This window comes from Capra hircus, chromosome 7 (assembly GCF_001704415.2).
Source record: "Capra hircus breed San Clemente chromosome 7, ASM170441v1, whole genome shotgun sequence".
Taxonomy (NCBI): Eukaryota; Metazoa; Chordata; class Mammalia; order Artiodactyla; family Bovidae; genus Capra; species Capra hircus.
This window is the reverse complement of record NC_030814.1, coordinates 66,308,177-66,327,510: the sequence shown is the minus strand read 5'-3', so window position 1 is coordinate 66,327,510 and position 19,334 is coordinate 66,308,177. Positions and strand designations below refer to the sequence as shown.

The window sequence follows — 19,334 nt, the reverse complement described above, 5'->3', positions numbered from 1 at the left end:
AGCACTAAAATCCATACAAACATTTATTCTGCCCCTGCCTGGGGGTTGGGGACGGGGTCTTGGAAGGTGGGGCTGTGGGGCTTTACAGAGAGCCCCCAGGGGAGGGCGGGGCTCTGGCGGGAAGACAGTGTCCAGAGGCCAGTAGGCCCTAGGGTTTCCAGAAGGTGAGGCCTGGGGGGGCTGATGGAGGGGCTGGATTGGTTCCCAGAAGCCCCAGGGTCCAGGTAGGCTGAGGAGGCCAGATCCCACTGTCCAGGCCCAGGCTAGGTGGAACTCCTAGGTCCTGGTGGCCTTTGGGGCGCCGGCTGCACTCCCAGCTCCACCCCCACCCCCCAGGAGGGAAGGCAGCACCGGGGTCTTTCTCCTCCGGGTGGGAAGACAACTGTCAAGTCATCAGGTTTAAATTCAAAATAATAAAAATAACAATACAAAATAAAAAGACAAACCCCTGTCACAAACAAACCCTTGACAAGCCTGCCACCCCCGCACCCTCCACCCACAAGAAGGGGCACCAGCAGGGCCTGTGGGAGTGGCAGGCCAGCCCCGCCCGTGGAGTCAGCAGCAGTCTCAGAGGACAGAGGTCAGGGGCAGAGGTGGGGATGGGCAGGGGCGGAGGGGCTCAGGGCTCCAGGGTCGGTCTCGGCGCTGGGCTCTCTGCCGCCAGCTCGTCTGGTTCTCTTGGTTTTCTGTGTCTCGGCGACGTGGACAGGGTTAGCTCTCGAGATTTATTGCACTGTTTTGGAAGAGGCCTGGGGTAGAGGACGGGCCGGGGCTGTGGGAGAGGCGAGTGGGCGGGCAGGCGGCGGTCACCGCTTGGTCTTGGCGTCTTCTCGGATCTTCCAGATCACCAGGTGCATGCAGGCACTGGCATCCTCGCTGGAGCTGTGCCCGTCCACTGCAGGCAAATGCAGGTGTCAGGGCCGGGAGCCCGCAGCCCCCTAGCCCCAGGGCCCCCATGTGCCCGCGCCCCAGCACTCACCATTGTCCTGGATGATCTGTCTGAGGTAGTCGGCCATGAGATTCCGCAGGGAGCGCTTGTAGGGGAGGCCCAGGCGATGCGGGAATAACACAGACGTGTCCACCACGGTGCTGTGGATGACCTGCAGGTGGGTGGACAGACGGTCAGAGAGGGTCCCAGAGGGCACGCCGGGGCCTGGCCTCAGATTCCACAGCTCCCTTCCTGGATTGAGAACAATGGGCCCCAGCCGCCTTCTGGGAACCAGGACGGAGGGGACAGGGTACCTTCAAGGCCAGCAGGTCACTCTCCAGACTGTGACCGATGAGGACGGTGTCTGAGCTGAACATGCTAAGCAACACAGCCTGGACATCCCGGAGTGAGATGCTCGTGTCTGCAAGGTCAGCCTCGGTCACTCCTGAAAACCTGGGCGGGAGGAAGGAGGCGTTATGGAGCTGGGAGGCCCCAACCTGGGGCCAGACAGGGACTGGGCTGCAGGCAGAGGGTTGGGCCGTGGTGGGGAATGGGCAGAGAGCACGCACCTAGTGTTATAGTCGACAATCTCGTTGTCTGGCCTGACAAAGGTGTCGTACACAACCTGGAGATCCGTGTCCACCACTGTGACGCGCGTCAGCTCCAGGCCGTACGTGGTATAGGACTGCGGGGCCAGGGGACATGCCTCAGACGGAGGATCCTGACAGCACTTCCCGCTCCACAGCCCAGGGTCCCTGAGCCCCATAGGCGGCAACTCAGGCCCCACTTTTAGATACGGAACCCATGCCAGAGGCCTTCCAGGGGCTTCTCTGGGGGGTCAGAGGGAGATAAGAACATGGGTCCCCTCCCCGCGCCAAAGCTGAGCCAGGGGCTGTGTTGTGCACCAGGCCCTCAGGCTCAGGTGCTGGCCAGGCTGTGATATGAGCTCGGCAGGGAGATGGACTCACTGCCAGACACCCTCTTCTTCTGACGCCAGCACAGGCCCAAGGTTCTGCAAGAGGGACTGGGAAGCCCCTCCCGGGCAGCAAGCCCCCCGAGGGCTGAGGAAGTCCAGGGTAGCCAGGCTCACTCACCATCTCACAGTCGAGGGCGTAGACTCCTGGATGCGCATCTCCTGAAAGCTCTTTCTCAAAAGTCTTCACGAACCCTTCCAAGTTTTCCTTCCGGCCATCCTGCACATGTTGCTTGGGGTGGGAGGAAGGGAAGATCAGGCGGTAGGCTCGGAAGGGCAAGGCTGGGCTCAGGGGCTGGGCTGTGCTGGCAGCAGTCACGGACTGTCCTTTACCCATGGTCTCCACATCAGGCGGGAAAATCAAGGATGGGAAAACAGAGGCTTAGGGCCAGTGCTCCCCAGGACAAGGAATGACCCAGGACACTTACCTTGGCGACCTGACAGCCGGTAGAGCCTATGGCAGCTGAGCAGCACGTGTACTGAGTCTCCCAGCCACCGGCCACTACAAACAGATGCAGTCAAGCAGGTCCAGCCAACACCCCGGCCCAGTCCACCACACCCAGTCTGCCTGGTGGGCAGGGGCTTCCCAAGCCTCTTCCCTAGAGGGGCACCAGGCCCAAGCAGGGCGTGAGGGGCTGAGACACCTGGCGGACCCCATAATCCCACCTCACCCAGCACCAGTTCTCCTCACTAGGCAGTGACGACGAGCTTGGTGTAGCCCCAGGGAGGCTTGCTCACCCAGAGAGGGTCTAGGGCAGTCAGCAGGCAGAACTTAAGGAGCCCTGTATGTGCCCGTGAGTGGGAAATGGCCACACTGGCGACAAAAGGAAGCAAGCAGCCACAAGACAGGATGAAGCCTTGGTTCCCTTGGGCCAAACTGCCCCTGTTCTTCAAAGGCAACAGGGGTGGAAAGGGTACCCGGTGGGTGGGGCTGGAGACCTTCCTTTTATGAATGCTGTCACAGAAAGGCCTTTGTATTATTTTTTCCATAAAAACCACAGTGGAAAACAAGTTACAAACAATCAGAGCAGGTGACCAGCCCAGCCCAGGCCGGCAGGGGTCTCACCTCGGTTCCGGCGGAGCCGCCCCCAGTGGTAGTAACACTCCTCCTCTCGCACACAGCGGCCAGAGGAAGACACGAGGTACTCGGCGCCGCAGCGGCAGCAGATCCTGCAGGAGGCTACCGGGTGGGGGGGTGGGGGGGAGGTGCATCAGGCCAGCCTGCCTGGCCCTGAACTCTGTGTCCATACCCGTTGGCTATAACACTCCCTGTCCACAGACGGCCCCCTCCCCAGCACCCCAACCCCAGGGCGGTGGTGCAGGAGGTACTCACAGTCCTTGGGTTTCTTCTCCTCAGCTGTGAAGATGACGGCGCCACCAGGCTTCTCGGGGTGCGGGAAAGGGTAGCCATTCTCCTTGAGCTGGCCCTCCGTGAGCAGGTACTCCTTGAGGCGGCTGTACAGGGCGGCCCCTGGGGACATGGGAGAGGCGGTCAGCCCGTGGCCACACTGGGGCCACACCAGGGCCCTGGGAAAGGGGGCTGAGAGCTGCCGGGGCAGCCCTGCAGGAGCCAGCCTCACCTTTCAGATCCTCCACACGGGGGCTGCTAGGGCGGCTGAGTGAAAAGCTGGTCCTGGCAGCCAACTTGCCCCCCAGCACCACTTCATGGGACACCACCCTCCGGCCGCTGGTTTCTGGAAGAGGGTAGTGAACACAGTTCAGCATGAGTCCTTCCAAGTGCCCCGCTCCCCAAAGAAGGGAACAGCTTGACCTCCTGTGACCCTAACTTTTTGGGGACCAGTAGGCTGCCTGGAAGCCCCTCCCCCTCCCTGGGGTCTTCGCTGCTCAGAAGGGAAGGGCAAGACCTCCATATGGGAAGAGGAGGGGGCTGGCCTGCGGCAGACGGAAGTGCAGAAGGCGCTAATGCATCCTTTAAGAAGCTTAGGAAGCATTCTCCTGCCTCAAGCTTTTGAAGAGGCCCCCCCATTAGCAGCGGCCCCACAGCTCACTGAGGGGGACGGTTAACAGTGAGAAGAGGCTCTTTTGAGGGCGCAGGGCCAACATCACCCTCCCCAGGAGCCAGACAACCAGGGACAGCAGAGCCTCTGTCTGACAGCCTCCTGACGGGAGGGGGGCTGCTGAAGGCCGAGGCCTGGGTCTTCCGGACACGACTTACTGTTGAGACCAGCTCCAGCACCCGGGCCCAGGCCGCGCAGCTTCTTGAGGGTGTTCACAGCCACGTTCAGGTAGATGTTCTTGCTGGGGCTGCGGTCGTAGGCTACCTTCTCCTCGTTGAGCGCCTGTGGGAGAACATGGACTCAGCCCCACCCGGCCCCGCCTCCCAACATGCCCCCACTCTCCCACCCTCACCACGCACCTTCTCTATGGCTTCCTGGTTAGAAGAGCAAAATTTGAGGCACTCTTCAATAAACAGGTTGAGATACCGCTGGCGGATGACAGTGGGGACTTTGCCCCCAAACTCTTTTGGGATAATGGGCTTCTTTAAACTCTAGAGAAACAGAGATCAGCAGAGGGTGGCATGCTTGTTCCCACCTGACCCTGGCCTGACCCAGCTCAGGGTCGACTCAGTTAAAGGGAGCCAGCAGGCAGTACAGAGGGCTCACCTGTAAGGACGGGCTGTGCGCCACACGCTTGGGGGCCACGGTGGTGGTGGTTTTGGATGCCATGCCCGACAATGTGCGTGTCTTCAGGGGCTGGCTGCCTGGCTCGGGGCCGTTGGGGTGCTGGCTGCTGCTGGCCGAGAGGGTCCTCTTGGCGCCTGTGGGGGCTGTGGGGGGACAGGGGCCGTGAGAGCAGGAGGACAGCACGCCCATCACCGAGCTGCAAAGCACCAGGCGGCCGCGGCCGTGGAGCGCCAGCAGGACATGCATCTGGGAGCACAGAGGAAGGGGCCGGGGTCGGGCCCGAGGGCTGTGAAATGACATCAGGCTCTATCGGCTTTCAGGTAAGTCCATCGAGGGGGCGGGGGCGAAAATGGGGCTTCAGAGGCCGGCTCAGGCAAGGTCACCGCCAGGGTGGTGCGGCGAGTGGTGGGGGGTGCAGGGAGCCTCTGCCACATGTTCCGGCCCCCGACTCCAAGGCATGGAAGTGTGAGGGACAAAAGGCCCTGGCTCCCGGGCTGAGCACCAGAGCATGCGGGTCGCCCCCAGCCCGCTCATTGTGACCAGCCGGCTGCCTGCAGCTGCCCCAGTGTTCTGCCGCTCCCTTTGATGAGGTCACAAACCAGACAGAGGAGGGGGCCGCCAGCAGGGCTGTCTCCAAGGGCCCCAGGCGGAGCAGCAGCTGGCAGTGAGGCTGGGGAAGGGGCATCGGGACAGAGTGAGACCACCAAGGCGCCGACAGAGCAGTGACCCAAGCCTGCCCACACCAGGCTCAGCCATGAGGGAGGGGAGCTCCCCACCAGCCGCGTCTCTAAGGATGCACACTTCTCAGTGACAGGAGCGCTTTCAGGGTCATGTAGAGTAGGAGGCATCGGCAGGTGAGTCCCCCTGAGGCTTGGGGGAACCGCCCTGCCACCAGAGTGCAGGCGGTGACGCCGCCACAGAACTGTACTAAGTCATCGGAGATGACCAGACAGCCGAGAGCAAGGTTAGGCTTCTGAATGTGCCCCTCAGGGCCACGGTTCAGTGCTCTCTCCCTTCCGGCCCCCTCGTGCCCTGCTGGAGATGGACTACATGACTGCTGGGAGCTCCACCTCAGGCACCCTGTGGGGAGGGCCAGGAACACCGAGGGCTTTTCCTATGGGAGGCTCTAGCACCAGGAAACCTAAGGAGCCTTCAGACACTTGGAGCTGTCTCCTCAGGGCTGGCTCTTGGAGGGGTTTGGAAGCAGCAGCAAGGACACCCAGGGAGTTGGTCAGACAGCAGGGTCTCCCACCCAGGGAAGCCGAACTCTCTGCATCTGGATGAGCCTTCAGAGGCTGCACAGCCCTGCTCTTTCTGCATGCCTAAGCCCCATGCTTATCAGACCACTGGGGTGTAACAGCTTTAAGACGAGCCCAAGTCAGAGGACAGTAGCCTCAGGGTGGGAGAGGAGGAAACCCAGCCCCAACCCCGCCCCCCCATCCACTGGTTTGACTGGAGGGTTGAGGGCCTCCAGAGCCACTCCCTCATTAACACCTTGTGAGGTGCCACACCTGGGTGGGAGCCTCCTAGACCAGGCCAGCAGGCAAGGCGTGAAGAGTCACTCTCAGTCTGAGGATAGACAGTGAAGGGAGGAAGCCACCCTCGGACTCCCCAGGGTAGCCCTGCCAGGCACCTCCCACTAGCAACAGGGCTCCTTCACAGATAAGCATAGACATCCAGCCAGCACCGCTCAAGGCCACAACCGCCCCCAACCCCCACCCCACCCCCCGCCCCGGCAGAGCAGGAGCCAGGCCGGGGCTCTCCCTGCTGGTGGCAGCATTCCCCAGCCTCTGGGACCCACCTGCAGCCAGGAGGGGGTTGGGGACATGGGCAATCCTCCGCTTCTCTCCTGGGGCCGAGATGTGGACAGAGCTGGGCTTCTCACCCAGCTGCTGGGCGGCCTGGAGCCAGCCAGCTGACTCCCTCTGCGCCTGCTGGGCCCGTCGGTAGCACACCTCCTGGGCGGTCGGGGGCCGGGCAGGGGGCGCAGGGCCTCTCCTCATGGGCTCCGCCTGGGTGAAGAATTTCAAGCCCAAGACGCTCTGGGTCAGAGGCCAGAGCAGGCCTTCCAGGGCATCAGAGGCAGCACTGCAGGATGGGGCAGGCCAGCCCAGGGACCTTCTCCAGGGCGGGCAGGTGCCCTGGAGAGAAGCAGCTGGCCTTCATCTGAGTCTGCTGACCACGTGGAGAGAACCAGCTAGGTTTCCTCCCAAGTGTGCTCATACCCAGGCAGGAACCACCTTGGCACTTCAGCACTCAAATTCACCATGATGCTCCACTCTCCCCGGCCCCACCCAGCCCTGCCCTGCTGGCTTCTGCGTGCCCAGTCCCCTCAGCCCTTCTGTAGACACAGGCTGTGTGTTCCCACCCACCCGTTAGAGTATATACTACTCGATCCAATCTTCTCTGAACGGTATTTTCAGAATGCCCAGCGGGGTGCAGAGGGACTGGTGAGTGGATCACCTCCATTTCTCTCTTCTGCCCCAGTCTTCCAAGTGCTAGCTCACTGACCAGCCCCACGGTGACTGACAACTGATCCTGTCTGTACACGACAAGGGAAGAACCCTAGGCTCAGAGATGTGGCAGCACTTGCCCAGGAAAACAGACCACCTCCAAACTGGGGCTGGGCAGTGTGACCCTGCTGGAGGGCTGCCCTCACCTGGCTTACCACGCTCCGTGCTCTGCCCCCTAGCACTAAGCACACCTTGATGACCGGATGTGGGTCCCAAGAACTTCTCTGCAGGGCACGAGCAGAGCCAGAGGCCCCCAGCAGCAAGGGAGCGTGAGGAGGCCCTACCTCTGTAGATGGGTGCCCATTCCCTCAAGACCCAGAGGCAGACACTTACCTCCTTGCCTTGCTTGGAGAGGTGAGAAATCCTCCTCTTCTGCCCGGGAAACAGCGTGGTCAGGCCTGAATGCCCCTTGTCCTCAGTCTTCTCCTCCTTGGGGGGCTGAGACACAGATCTGTCCCTCAGTGAGCACCCCCCACACCAGCCACAGCTCCTCTCACTCGTCCTGGCCTGGGGTAAACCCAGGCCTGAGACAGGAGCAGGTGAGAAGACACTAACTGGCTGCCTAGCTGGAGAAGGGGTTTCAGGGTTCTCACCTCCCCCTAGAATGTGCACAGGCCCTGCCTCCAGGTGAGGACATAGACTTGGCACCTGGGCCCATCTCTCAAGGCCCCCAGAGGGTGAGTTCTGCAGACCACCCAGCCCATACTTCCACCCACCCACCACAGGGACCGGTGCAGGTTCACAATTGTGGGAATGAAGGAAGAAATGAGAAAGGCACAGGGCCAGGAACAGGGAAGGGCACTAAGGAGGGGGGAGCAGGGGGTGGGGCAAGGGTCCCACTAGGGATCCCCCCGCAGCTGCAGGTTGCCTGTGGGACTGGCTGTGCCAGCTTCGTTCAGAGCAAAGCTCCCTCTGGTGGTGAGGTGGGGACACTGCAGCAGGAAACCAAAAAGGTGGAGGCTGGCTGAGTTTGGGGGTTTGAGAAGGAGAGGGGAAAGGAGGGGAAGGGGGACTGCAAGGAATATGGAAAAGGTGAGAGAGGCAGGGGAGAAGCAGGATCAGGAGCGGGCAAGTGTTAGCCATCCAGGGGTCTGAATTATGAATAAGTTGAGAGGCTGACGCTGAGAAAGCCGTCTCCATTGGGTGCCGGGACTCTGGTCACAGGAGTCAGGGAGGTGCCTGGCTTGCCTGCCCTCACCTGCCGGGCCAGGCGGCCCTTGTCCTCAGTCTTGACGGCCGTTGACTCGTTGAAGATGCGCAGGCACTCTTCCATGGGGTCGGAGTCAAAGTCAACTTCCTTCTCCAGGGCCGAGTAGTCCACGTCAGAGCCCGCCCCCGAGGAGGAGGAGGAGGAGGAGGAGGAGGAGGGGGGGGGCGGGGAGGCCTTGAGGCGCTTGGGCGGCCCCCGCGCAGCGGACAGACCCAGGCTGGAGTCCGAGTCTGAGTCCGAGTCTGAGCTAGAGCTGAGGCTGGGGGGAGCGGGAGGCCGGGTGGCCGGCGCCTGGGGCCGCGGGTCCTCGTCCTCACTCTCATCCCCGAAGAGCTCGGCGTGGCTCAGGGTCCGCCTGGGCAGCTTGGGGGCGTCCCGGGGGGCACCCTCGTCCAGCGAGCGGGCCTTCCTCTCTGCCAGCTTCCCTGACAGGGTCTTCCCAGCTATCCTATCTGACAGTTGGCGGGCTGCCCCCTGTGTGGGGCTCGGCAGCGGTCCTGGCCGTTCAGGTTGGCCTTTCCCTGAGCTGGCCACTAGAGTGGCTGAAGATGGCTTTTTCTTGGTCCCTTGGGGCCGCTCTGCCTTGTGCCAGGGGCTGCCGGCCTGCGGGCCCCTCCTGTCTGCAGCGGGCTTCTCAGCAGGCCTCCCTCGTGCACCATCCTTGCCCTTATCTGTCTTCCGGACACTGTCCTTGTGGCTGGCGGTGGGTGGCACCCCACTTTTCTTCTTAGGCCTCCCCTCCTTGGGGCTGCTGCGCTCTGGTGCAGCCCTGGCTGGTGAGCTGGGCTTAGCCAGGGGTGGCCTGCCTGGGCTCCGAGGAGGTGGCCCGAGATCCTCCACGTCACACTGCACCGCCATCTCCTTGGTCTCCCGAAGGCTGCCCTCCTCCAGTTCAGGGCCCTCCCTGGAGCCCGGCTTCCCCGGGGCCTTGCTCTCAGCGCCCCCTTGAGCTCTTGGGGGGCTGGTGGTGACGGGTTTGTCACCCGGAGCGACAACAGCATCATCATCCGAGTCCGAGAACCTGGCATCACAGCTGCCAAAGGGGTCACAGGGCTTCTTGGGTGCAGGTGTGTAGGGCTCGCTGCCACGGGAGCTCCGGGGCCGCTTGGGGGCCCTTTCGTCCTTGGTGCTGGCCCTGCTAAGCAGGCGGGCAGAGAAGTTGGACAGGGGGTCATACTCCAGGTCTGTAGACGGCTTTGAGTTGTCCACCACGTACTTACTGCTGGAGACAGGGCGGCCGTACCGCCGGGGCTGGCCCACGGCCTTGGGGACATACTCCAGGGCACCGCCACCCCCTCCACCATGGCCCTGAGCCCGGTCTGGCGAGGCCAGTGAGTACTTGCAGCCAGGCTCAGCAGTGGCAGCCAGTGGGGTGGGCTGATAGCTGGCATCGGGGCTCAAAAGGCCATGGCCGCTGGGGTTGTAATCGAAGGACAGTGGGAAGGCATCCCCGTCCAGGTTGGTGGCGGGGCAGGCAGCAGGGCCATGAGGTGCCAGGACGGGGGCCTCAGCCGAACCACACTCCCGGGCCGTCTCCAGGAGCTCCTGGTAGCGCCTCTGCTCCAGCTCCACCTCAGAGCGCACGGCCTCGATGGCCTGGTTGACCAACTCCAGCTCCAGGATGTCTGAGTGGGAATCAATGCCTCTGCCCAGGACGCCATTCTCCCTCTGTGCGGGGGGCTTGGGCAGCTCAGGGTTGTAGGGGTCATAACCGAGCCCTGAAATGGAGAGGAGAAACAGCCATGAGAAGGCTGGTGCGGCAGCGGCCACCTGAGCTGGTGACTGGCCACTGCCTAACCCCAGGCCTTGACCCTTGGGGCCAGCAGGGAAGAGCAGAGAACCAGCCTTCCACAACCTGCCAGGGCCAGGTCTATGGCTGACCGCACAGAAGCTCTGGCAGCAAATCAAGGATCCTGGAGGGTCCCTCCGTGCAGGTCCTGCCACCAACTGGGGTGTGGGGTGCAGAGCCTGGGATCTTCCTGACCTGGAACGTGGATGGTGAGGTCTGGGGAGCTGGATAAGGGTGGGCTTCCCACATGGCTCAGCCCACGCTTAAGCCATACCACGTAGCTCCCTGAAGCCAGGGAGGCAGAACGCTGGCAGAAGGCCAGCCAGCCAGCCAGCCACGGCCAAAAGCACAGGGCACAGAGCCATCTGACTTGGGGGCAGGGAGCAGAAGGTAGGCCCGACACAGCCCACCCAGAGCAGCAGGCAGCCATGCACAGCCCTGCCTGGCGCCTGTGCCTTTAAGGCTCTGTCCTCCCACAAGCCTTCTCGCCCACAGAAAAGTCCACTGGTGGCGCATATACCAGTGAGGACGTGGAAAGTCCTTAAGGGTCGACCGTGAGGTGGCAGCTGGGGTGTACGCAGGACAACACGGCAAAGTTCACAGGGGAAGCAAGGCATGCTGTCCCCAGAACGATGCCAAAGTGTAAGATGTTCAGACAACACATGACATTGGGGAAGCACAGTGGGGTGGACAGCAGGGCAGGCATGGAACACTCATGTCTGCATCAGAACAGGGGTGGTGGGGCAGCTGGTGGGCAGGCGGCTGCTGTTACTGACCCGTCTTCAGGGTACATTACACAGGAGCAGCCCAGCACCACCCAAGCTGGCAGGGACCTCATAGGAGACTCCCTTATGGATAAAGGTGCAAAGCTTCTCTGTTAAGATGTGAGCAGGTAAAGCCCAATGCCCCCAGAAGTAAGCATTCAACTAGATTCAATTGTTTCAGAATTTTAAATGGTTCCTAGTTAGAGCATCTCCCAGACACGAGTCTGTGAAACTCTGAAGAAAAAGTGACTTGTTCTGATGCCCTGTGCTTGGCCATGCTCCAGGAGCCTCAGGATGGAACCAGCTGTGGCTCCACTCTGGGCCTCTGACCTCCTGAACCGCCAGAGGAAACCCTGTGCTCTTCTAAGGTACCTGGTGAGGAGGGCTCTTACTGCAGAAGCCCCAGGAAACACAAACACCCCTGAGAGGGGACGCACAGGAGAACTGGCGCTGCTGTAGGACAGGGTGGGTAGCTGGGCTGCTGGAGGACCCGGGGGCCAGGGGTGCAGGTTCCATCACAGACCTACTGTTCGGCTTTTACCCTGGAACCTATTTCTCAAGTGACAGTTGAGAGGACATGTGTGTCTGTGCTTCAGACCACCCCAAACACACCCAGCCTGCAGGTTATAGACAGGGTGGCAAAACCGAGTCGCACAGGCCACAGCGGGACTGGGTGCTGGTGACTGGTCAGAACACAGAGCCACTTGCCCTCTGCCCCAGAAGAGGTTCAGGATGAAGCGACCATCCAGAGGTCCAGAAACCCCCAAGGGCAGGATCCAGGGCCCTCCCCACAGCCGACCCTAACCCACAGCGGGCCCACAGCCACTTGCAGCCCATGTGAACAGAAAAGCCAGTGCTCTCTCCTCCCCTCGAAGTCTTGGATGCCCAGCAGAGTGGAGCACCTAAAACACAAGCTGAGGGGCACTGACGGGGCATGCCAGCAAGGGGTGGGCTGGGTCCTGCAAGTCTTGAGGGAACTCCAGCCCCAACCCCCCTCACTCCCTGACCTCCCTCCTCCTGAGGCTGAGATGGCTCCCAGTAGCAGGGCTCATCTGGGGGAAATGCCCCTCGCCCAGGAGGGAGTGGGGTTCTAATGGATGGAGGTCCTCCCCACTCTGACCTGCTCTGGAACAGGCGGCAAGGTGCCCCAGCAACACAGAAACCCCCCGGAGTGCCTCATGGCCTTCTCATGCCAGAGTTCAGACCTCTGCACTTCATGGTGTGACAGGAATCCCATCACAAGCCCGCACTTGGGAAGCAAGGAGAGGAAGGAGGTGCCCAAAGGACCAGGCCGCAAGTAAGGAAGAAGGCGGCAGGCTGCTAAGGCCCCAGGGGGGCCCCGCTGGGCACCCTGAAGGGGAGAGGAGCTCCTGCTCTCTGATGAGGGCCTGCATTAACGTCAGGGGGCTTCCTGAGGGCAGTACCCCCTCCACTTCCTACAGCTTCCACGGCCCAACACTCAGACTCTGAAGGGAGTAAGCCCCTGGCCAGGCCCAGCCCCTGAGATCTGGGCATCCCAGAGCCCTGCCAAGGTGGGATGTTTCAGTACCAGGGAGGCTCCCTCTCCACACCCCACCAGGCTAAATGGAAAAAAAAAAAAAGGAGAGGGCAGAGGATCTAGGTCATGACCCTCCCCTCTAAGCCTCAGTGTCCCTGAGGTGACACCAGGCTGCAGGTCTAGACACATCAAGCACACAGCTGCTGGGGCTTGGCCGCAGCCCCTGCGGCTCAGAAGTGTGTGGGAACCAGAGTTTGACCCCCATGCTCCTGCTGAAGCTTCTGGAGGCCTCTGGGGGGAGGCAGGTAGATGGAGAAGGCATTTGTGATGCTATCTAGCCCCCACCCCACCCTGCCTCAAGGGACCAGCCCTCAGGGGACCAGGAGGAACTGGAGAAGCTTCTCGAGAAAACCTTTGCCAAGCAACAGGTGACCCTCAAGAGGTGGAGAGGGGCCATGGCGCCGCAGAAGCACCTTCCCGTTAACAGGGAGTTAATCTGGCTGGAAGCCAACGGGCGCTCCTTTGGGGTTTGTACCAGGGAAAAATGCCTTTGGTAAACAAGACTAATTGGCTGTTTTTCAGCAAGAGATCAACTCTCAAGCTGACTGGGAAAGCTCCTGCAAGGCCTGGCTGCTGGGGTTACACTCTCAGAAGTTCCTGCCCCAGACTCTGGGCAAGAAATGGGCTACCAAGCGGGGCCACCACTGAAGAGACACCTTAGAGAGGCCCCTGGCAGCTCCTGGGCTGTCTCCGTGCCTGGTCTTTGTGTGACAGCCCCCTCCTGGTTCTGGCACCCGGGGCCGCTCTCCCCGTGACCTGGTCCCAACACGCCCTGGTCACCAGCTCCAGATGGCCAGGCATCCAGCATGGCAAAGCCCAGGCCGGCTGTCCCACCTCCAGCCAGGAACAGATACTCACGGCCACGGTGCTCAGGGAACAGATCGCCCAGAGAGCCCACTTTGGGTGGAAAGACAGTGTAGGGTGGCAGCTGCCCGAATACCTCTGAGCCCTGTCCTCTGCTCCCCCTTGCACCCTCAGTTGAGGAAATACTCTGCAGACACCTGGCCCGCAAGCTCCAGCTGCAAGTGCAGTTAATGAGCAGACAAGTGGGCAGGAAGGTCCCACTGGGAGGCACGGGCTCCAACGCAATCGACTCTAACTCTGAGGCCTTCCCCTTTAATCCTCACACCCATCCTGCCTGCTCTGGTCCCCCTCACAGAAGAGGCCGGGACTGGGGCAGTGCCACACCCCAAAACCCTGGCTCCCCTCCCCAGACCAGAAAACCCAGTACCACCTGATTCTCTACGGTCTGAAGGACTCTCCACCACCCGACCTTCCCCCTACGCCTCTGGCCCCCATCAACAGACGACATACACATGGCAGTGCAGCCCCTACTTTGTGCCCTGGTTAGACAGCAGTGGGGACTCTTTTGCCCCAGGTGATGGTCACAACCCAAGGGGGCAGGCCAGGGGGCCAGGAAGAGACAGGCACCATCTCTGTCACATGAGAAATGAGTAGGAGAAAAGAACCAGTCAAAGCAGAGCAATGAGGTCCACTCCTTCGGCAGGAAGCTGCCCAGGTGGCAGAAGCCTCGAAGGCAGAGAAAGGAGGACTATCAGCTTCCAGACACCAGGCAAACTCCTATTCATCCCTCAAAACCCAGCTCAGCAATTGCTTGCCTGGGAATACTTGCCCGACTTGTTGCAACCAATGGCTCGCTCTCCTAGATTCTGGCCCAGATATGTGCTGCTGGACACTCCTTCCCTCCCAGAGGCCCCCAGGTGATCTACAGATGAGTACTGAATTCAGACAGACCCGAAGAGCCCTGGAGGGTGCCAGAGCCAGCTCCGGATTTCACAGCTGACTCAGAGGCTGGGTGGACCATGCCTGTGTGTCTGTGCCGAGCTCACAGCTAAGATGGCCAAGCCCCACCCTCCTCTGCCCTCGCCATGAACGCTCAGGTCTGCCAGCCACCTGTCCTGCTCCCTACACTTTTCTGGGCTTCCAACCCTGCCTGGCACCTATGCAGACCACTTGGGGCGGGGTCAGCCTTCACAGAAAGCCTCAGCCATGGGTCCATCACCCTAAAATGACTGGCACAGTTTTTGTTGTGAGTTAGATCACACTGACAGAAGTCAACCTTCCACACAGTAATGGCTTCGACACCAACAAACCAAGTTCCTGCACAACCACTGTTCAAGTGCAATGTTCTGGTCAAGGGGATTCTGAGGGAGGAGCCGGGGCAGAGGAGGACAGCAGGGCAAGGATACTGTGCAGGACAGCTGGATGGGACAGGAGAGGCGTGCTGCTTGTTGAGGGGCCTACCTCACGGCCCCACCCTGCAGAAGCGGTGGCCGAGGCCGAGGTGGTGACGCTGAGCAGTGGGAGGCTAGGCTCCTCACACCATGGAGGATGCTGCCCCAACGCCTTCACCTGAGGCTCTACTCCACCTGTGGGGCTGCAAGCCTGCCGTGGGGCTGGTGCCTCCCCTCTGCTGTATGCTCTGGGGATGGGGTGCACTCAAGCATCCTGCATAGCCCCTGAGCTCTCCACGCTGCTGTGCTGTCCTCGCTGATCCAACCCTGGCGCTTGGGTCCCAGAGGAGCTGCACCGGGGGCGGGGGGGTTGGTGTGGCAATTCTCAGGGTGGTGCTCTCTCAGCCCATCCTCATATACAGAAATAGGCCAGGGCTGGGACACTATTCAGGCTCCTCCATCTCGTTTGGCAGCACTGACACTTGGAGCTGGACAAGACCACACATATGCAGGGAAAGGGAACTGTCACGGGCACTGTGAAGCGCTGAGCGGCATCCCTGGACATCCCTTCCCCCTACCCCCCCGGTGCCAGGAGCCCCCTACTTCCTGACCACCACAGATGTGTCCCTGGGAAGGTCAGTATGAACGCCAGGAGAGACACTGCTTTGCTGACACTAAGCAGAGAACACTAAAAATGCCAAAAAAAACAGCTCTGGGGGCAGGTGTATCCTTATTCAAATGGCCCGAGCCTGGATCTGGGCAAGAACGCTGGTCTAGAAAGCTCCCCAAGTGCTTCAAGAGGGGCCACCAGGTGTGGGAACCAGAGGCACGGGGCAGGCCTCACATCTCGCTGGGGTTTCTGCAACCTCAACAAAAGGACCCAGCTCCCAAGAAGGGCAGGGTTGCAAGTACAGGAAGGACAGACCATGTCCCAGGCTGGGAGGAGGCACAGCAAGCCTGCTGACGCGGGAGTGGGGACATCGCCACATACAAGACACGTCTCCTTTGACTTTCCAGTGGTTTCCTGTGTGTTTAAAATGAACATTACTCTGAGTTCAAAAAAAAGCACTCTGAACAGAGATGACTTAGCTGGGATGGGACACTGCCTCTGAAGATAGGGGCTGCACCACCCACTGAACCTAGATTGCCCTCGCCCTGGCGTAAGGGATTCGTGCTGCTCTGAAAACCCACAGCACCTCTCCTCCACTCCCTCTTCACAGGGAAGTCAAGAACAATGGAACCACCCACCGGATGGCAGTGCAGGCTCCTCCCCTGGGAAGTGGCAAGCCTGGGTCCCCTGCGCCTGATGGCCCAGCTCCCTTGGCTGAGCTGCACCTGTGCACACAGCTCCCCAGGAGAGGTGGGGAGGTGAGACTGGTGACCCGGATCTTTTCCAGGGTGCTCCTGCCCCCAGGGAACACTGGGTGAAATCTGGGGACACTTGTGCTTATTAAGATTGGGGGACTCCTGGCACCAAAGAGGTGGGGCCAAGGAGGCTGCTCTACCCTGCACAGAGCGCAGGATATCCCCTCCATAGGCCCCCACCAGTTTCTGGTATTCATGGCTCCACCCTCTCCCAACGAAGTCAGAGGCCCTTGACAGGTCTGACCCAAGACCACACCTGGCGGCAAGCTAGGGAAGCCCTGGAGGTAGTCAAGTACCTGGCCAGACCTTCAGATACACAGGTGACACGGCTCTCTGCTGGGCTTTCCCTCCCAGGAGGGGTAGGAAAGGGTTATGTATGGCTCACTCAGGAAGAGAAAGCACCAGACAGAAAAACACTCCCCTTCTGTCTCTGAGCACGGCCATCAGGGCAGTGGGGAGTCATGCCCTCGTGAATCCTGCTGGCCCCCAGCCCATGGGGAAGGCAGCGAAGGGCTACTGCCCCTTCAGAAGCACACACTTCTCTGGCTGCACCCCTCCTTCCCACCTGACTCCTGGCCCTTAGCGTCCCTTAAGAAGCAAGGCTTGCTCTCAGGACACCAGACCACAAGGGTCCCCCAGGGGCCCAATGTGAGACCCAGGCGAGCTGCCACCACCACCACCAGCTGGGGCCACCCTGCCTTCCAGCACGAGTCAGGGCTTCCTCCGGCCGGTCTTTGGGATATTTCAGTGCTCAGGCCCTGCAGCATGGTGAGGCCCTTCCCCAGGTCTCACTGCTGCCTCTAAGGCTCGGGACACAGCACTGAGCCCACACGTGACGGGCACCCAGGTGCCCGGCAGCAGGAAGTGAGGGGGCAAGGGCCTGACCGCCCTGATCCGACCCCATGAGGCGCACTTACCGACCATGTGTACACAGGTGCGTGGCTTCCCCTCTCTGGGCCCGTCTCCTTGTCTGTAAAATCGGGACAATTGTCCCTCCCACCAGTTAAGAATCATGAATAGAGTATGCCTGAGGGTGCATGGCAGTAACTGGGCAACCCCAACGGCGCATGGGGGTGAGGACCCTGGAGCACAGGAGGGTGGATCTAAGGGTCGGAAAGAATGGGATGGGCCCTACATGGGCCTCAGGGGGCCGGCAGACCAAGGCCGGAGGTGCTGGAAACCCTACATCCCAGCTGCAGGCAGTCAGTACCATCTGCATCCCTGCCCAGCCCACCCTGGCCGAGCATCTGCTCTTGGGCCATGTCAGTCTGCTCACAGGGGGACCCAGACAAAATCTGGCCTGTGGCTGCAGCCTCTCCAAGCCCCACAGGAAGTGTGCCTGTCAAAATCCAGAGCAAGGGGGAGCTGAAAGGTGTAGGGGCAGGGGGAGGCACACCTGAGCCCGCCAAAGAGGAGGAAACAGCATTAGAGAGGCCCCACAGCAAGACGGAGGCTGAGCCGCAGGAAGAGCCCCACCCGACCCCCAGAGGAGAGGAGGACTGCTTGTTCTCACCTGCAAAAGGAAAATGCAGACACACTGGGGTCAGGGGTAGGCAGCTGCACTTTTTCCTGTGGGAAAGTGAAGCAGACAGGACCACATCACCAATGGGTTCTAAAAAATGACACTTTGGGAAACTGGCCATTTGTGACGCAGGAAGACATCAAGAGACCAATGAACTTGGAAGAACACATGAGAGAGAAATCAGCGCTCTTGGACGGCTGGAAGTCAACCTATGGGCCTGCAGACGAGTCGCTGCCCAGGGTCTGAGGGAGCCGGCCTGCCCCTAGGCATCAGGGGCTCTTTACAGAACACCATGCAGACCGCACCTGCATGTCAAAAGATGGAGTCAGAAAGTGCACCCGGGCAGGGTGACCCCCAAGGAGCGTCCCACTCAGGCCTGAAGCTCAGGCACCTGTGGGCACAGCCATCTTCCTTCCTTGAGGGAAAGTTCCCAAGAGCCAGACCGGTGTCCCACCCAGGTGTGCAGCCTGACCTTGAATGATGGCATCTGGGCAGTTGATGCAAGGCCAATGGGCCAAGCAAAATTTATGGTGGAAATCTGAGACAATTCTACCTTTTTTTCCCCTTTCAGGGGGCGGGGGAAACAGGCCTATGACTTCATACTAGCAAGAGTGCTTCTCAAGCAAAAACCTCTGAGATGGAGATCTGTGTCTTAAGCAGAAAGAGAGAGGAAACTGAACAAGGAATTCTGGGTCCGATGGACAGAGGGAACCAATCCCCTAGAACAGGGGCCACAACTGGAGCCTGAATCCCCCTGAAAGGAACGACACATATCCTCCCCGTAGACCGTTACTTGTGATGCCCCTCTTTTTGCCCCCGTTCTTCATGTCTCTACTCAAGGCCCACACCTCCTAAGAGAAACAGTGCCTCCTGGCAGCTCTCACCTGAACTCTGTGACATTGACAATCACTACATAGAGAGACGCGCAGCCTCTGAACGTCCTCTCGGAAGTCTGCCCCTCATCCCAACACACACACACGCAATCAATCAGGTTTGACTCCCTCCCTGACCCTAGCATGACACACAGGGCTCGACACCCAGTCGGAGAGCTCCTAAACAAGACTCTCTCCACTCCGCTGTTGTCAACAGGGGCGGCCACGAGCAGAGGTGCGGCGGGGGAACGAGCGCGGAAGTAAACAACGGCTGCAACCAACACCCCGGGCCGGGTAGGGGGCGGGAACGGTTCCCCCGACAGGAGTCCCGAGCCTGTCGACCAGTGCTGGCCGCGCTCTTTTCCCGACCCCCACGCGCTTCACGCTCGCGACACCTCTAGGAAAACAGGTCCTCTCACTGTTTAGGTTTTACACTTGCGAAAACGCAGGCTCAGAGGACCTGAGACCGGCACTGCGCTCTGGGGTGGGTGGCCCCGGCTTGGAGGAACGTCGCTCGCTAGTATACAGGGAGACAGCTGAGCGGGGAACGGGAAACCGGGGAAGCCCGGGTGCTGGGGTCCAACCCTCGATGGGGAACCGAACTCGGAGCGGGCAGGCAGACATTACCTGCTGCGGGGGACACCGCTCCACCTTCGCCGGGCGCGCCCGGGCCCCGGGCCCCGCGGTGCCGGAAGTGGCAGTAGGGCCGCCGGCAGGGTCCCCCGGGCGCCCCAGCCCAATAGGGGCAGTCGATGGCCCGGAAGAAGCCTGTGGAGCGTAGCATGGTCCGTCCCGCGGCGGCGCCCCGGCCCGGAGCCGCAGGGCCCCCGGGCCCCCTCACTGACGCCGCGGTCGCCGCCGCCCGCGCCTCACGGACCCCGCCGCCGCCGCCATCTTGCTCCGAGGTCCCTGGAGGCCCCCGGGATGCTGCCGCAAGGGACCCCGGGAGCGGCTGCCCGAAGTGCGCCTGATCAGAAACGCCTGCTCCCGCGGGATCGAG

At 61.1% G+C, this 19,334-nt stretch overlaps 1 protein-coding gene across 1 annotated transcript; it reads right to left on the bottom strand.

Moving 5' to 3' along the window:
• Positions 1-19,230, bottom strand: REXO1 (RNA exonuclease 1 homolog). Its single transcript, XM_018050410.1, has 16 exons — positions 18,962-19,230; positions 8,258-9,987; positions 7,393-7,497; positions 6,348-6,558; positions 4,526-4,689; positions 4,279-4,410; positions 4,078-4,201; positions 3,482-3,595; positions 3,235-3,372; positions 2,968-3,081; positions 2,330-2,403; positions 2,023-2,133; positions 1,498-1,613; positions 1,243-1,381; positions 980-1,100; positions 1-895 (listed from the first exon to the last, which is right to left on the bottom strand). The coding sequence occupies exons 1-16, from the start codon at positions 19,116-19,118 to the stop codon at positions 807-809; spliced, it is 3,639 nt and encodes a 1,212-aa protein (XP_017905899.1). The 5' UTR covers positions 19,119-19,230; the 3' UTR covers positions 1-806.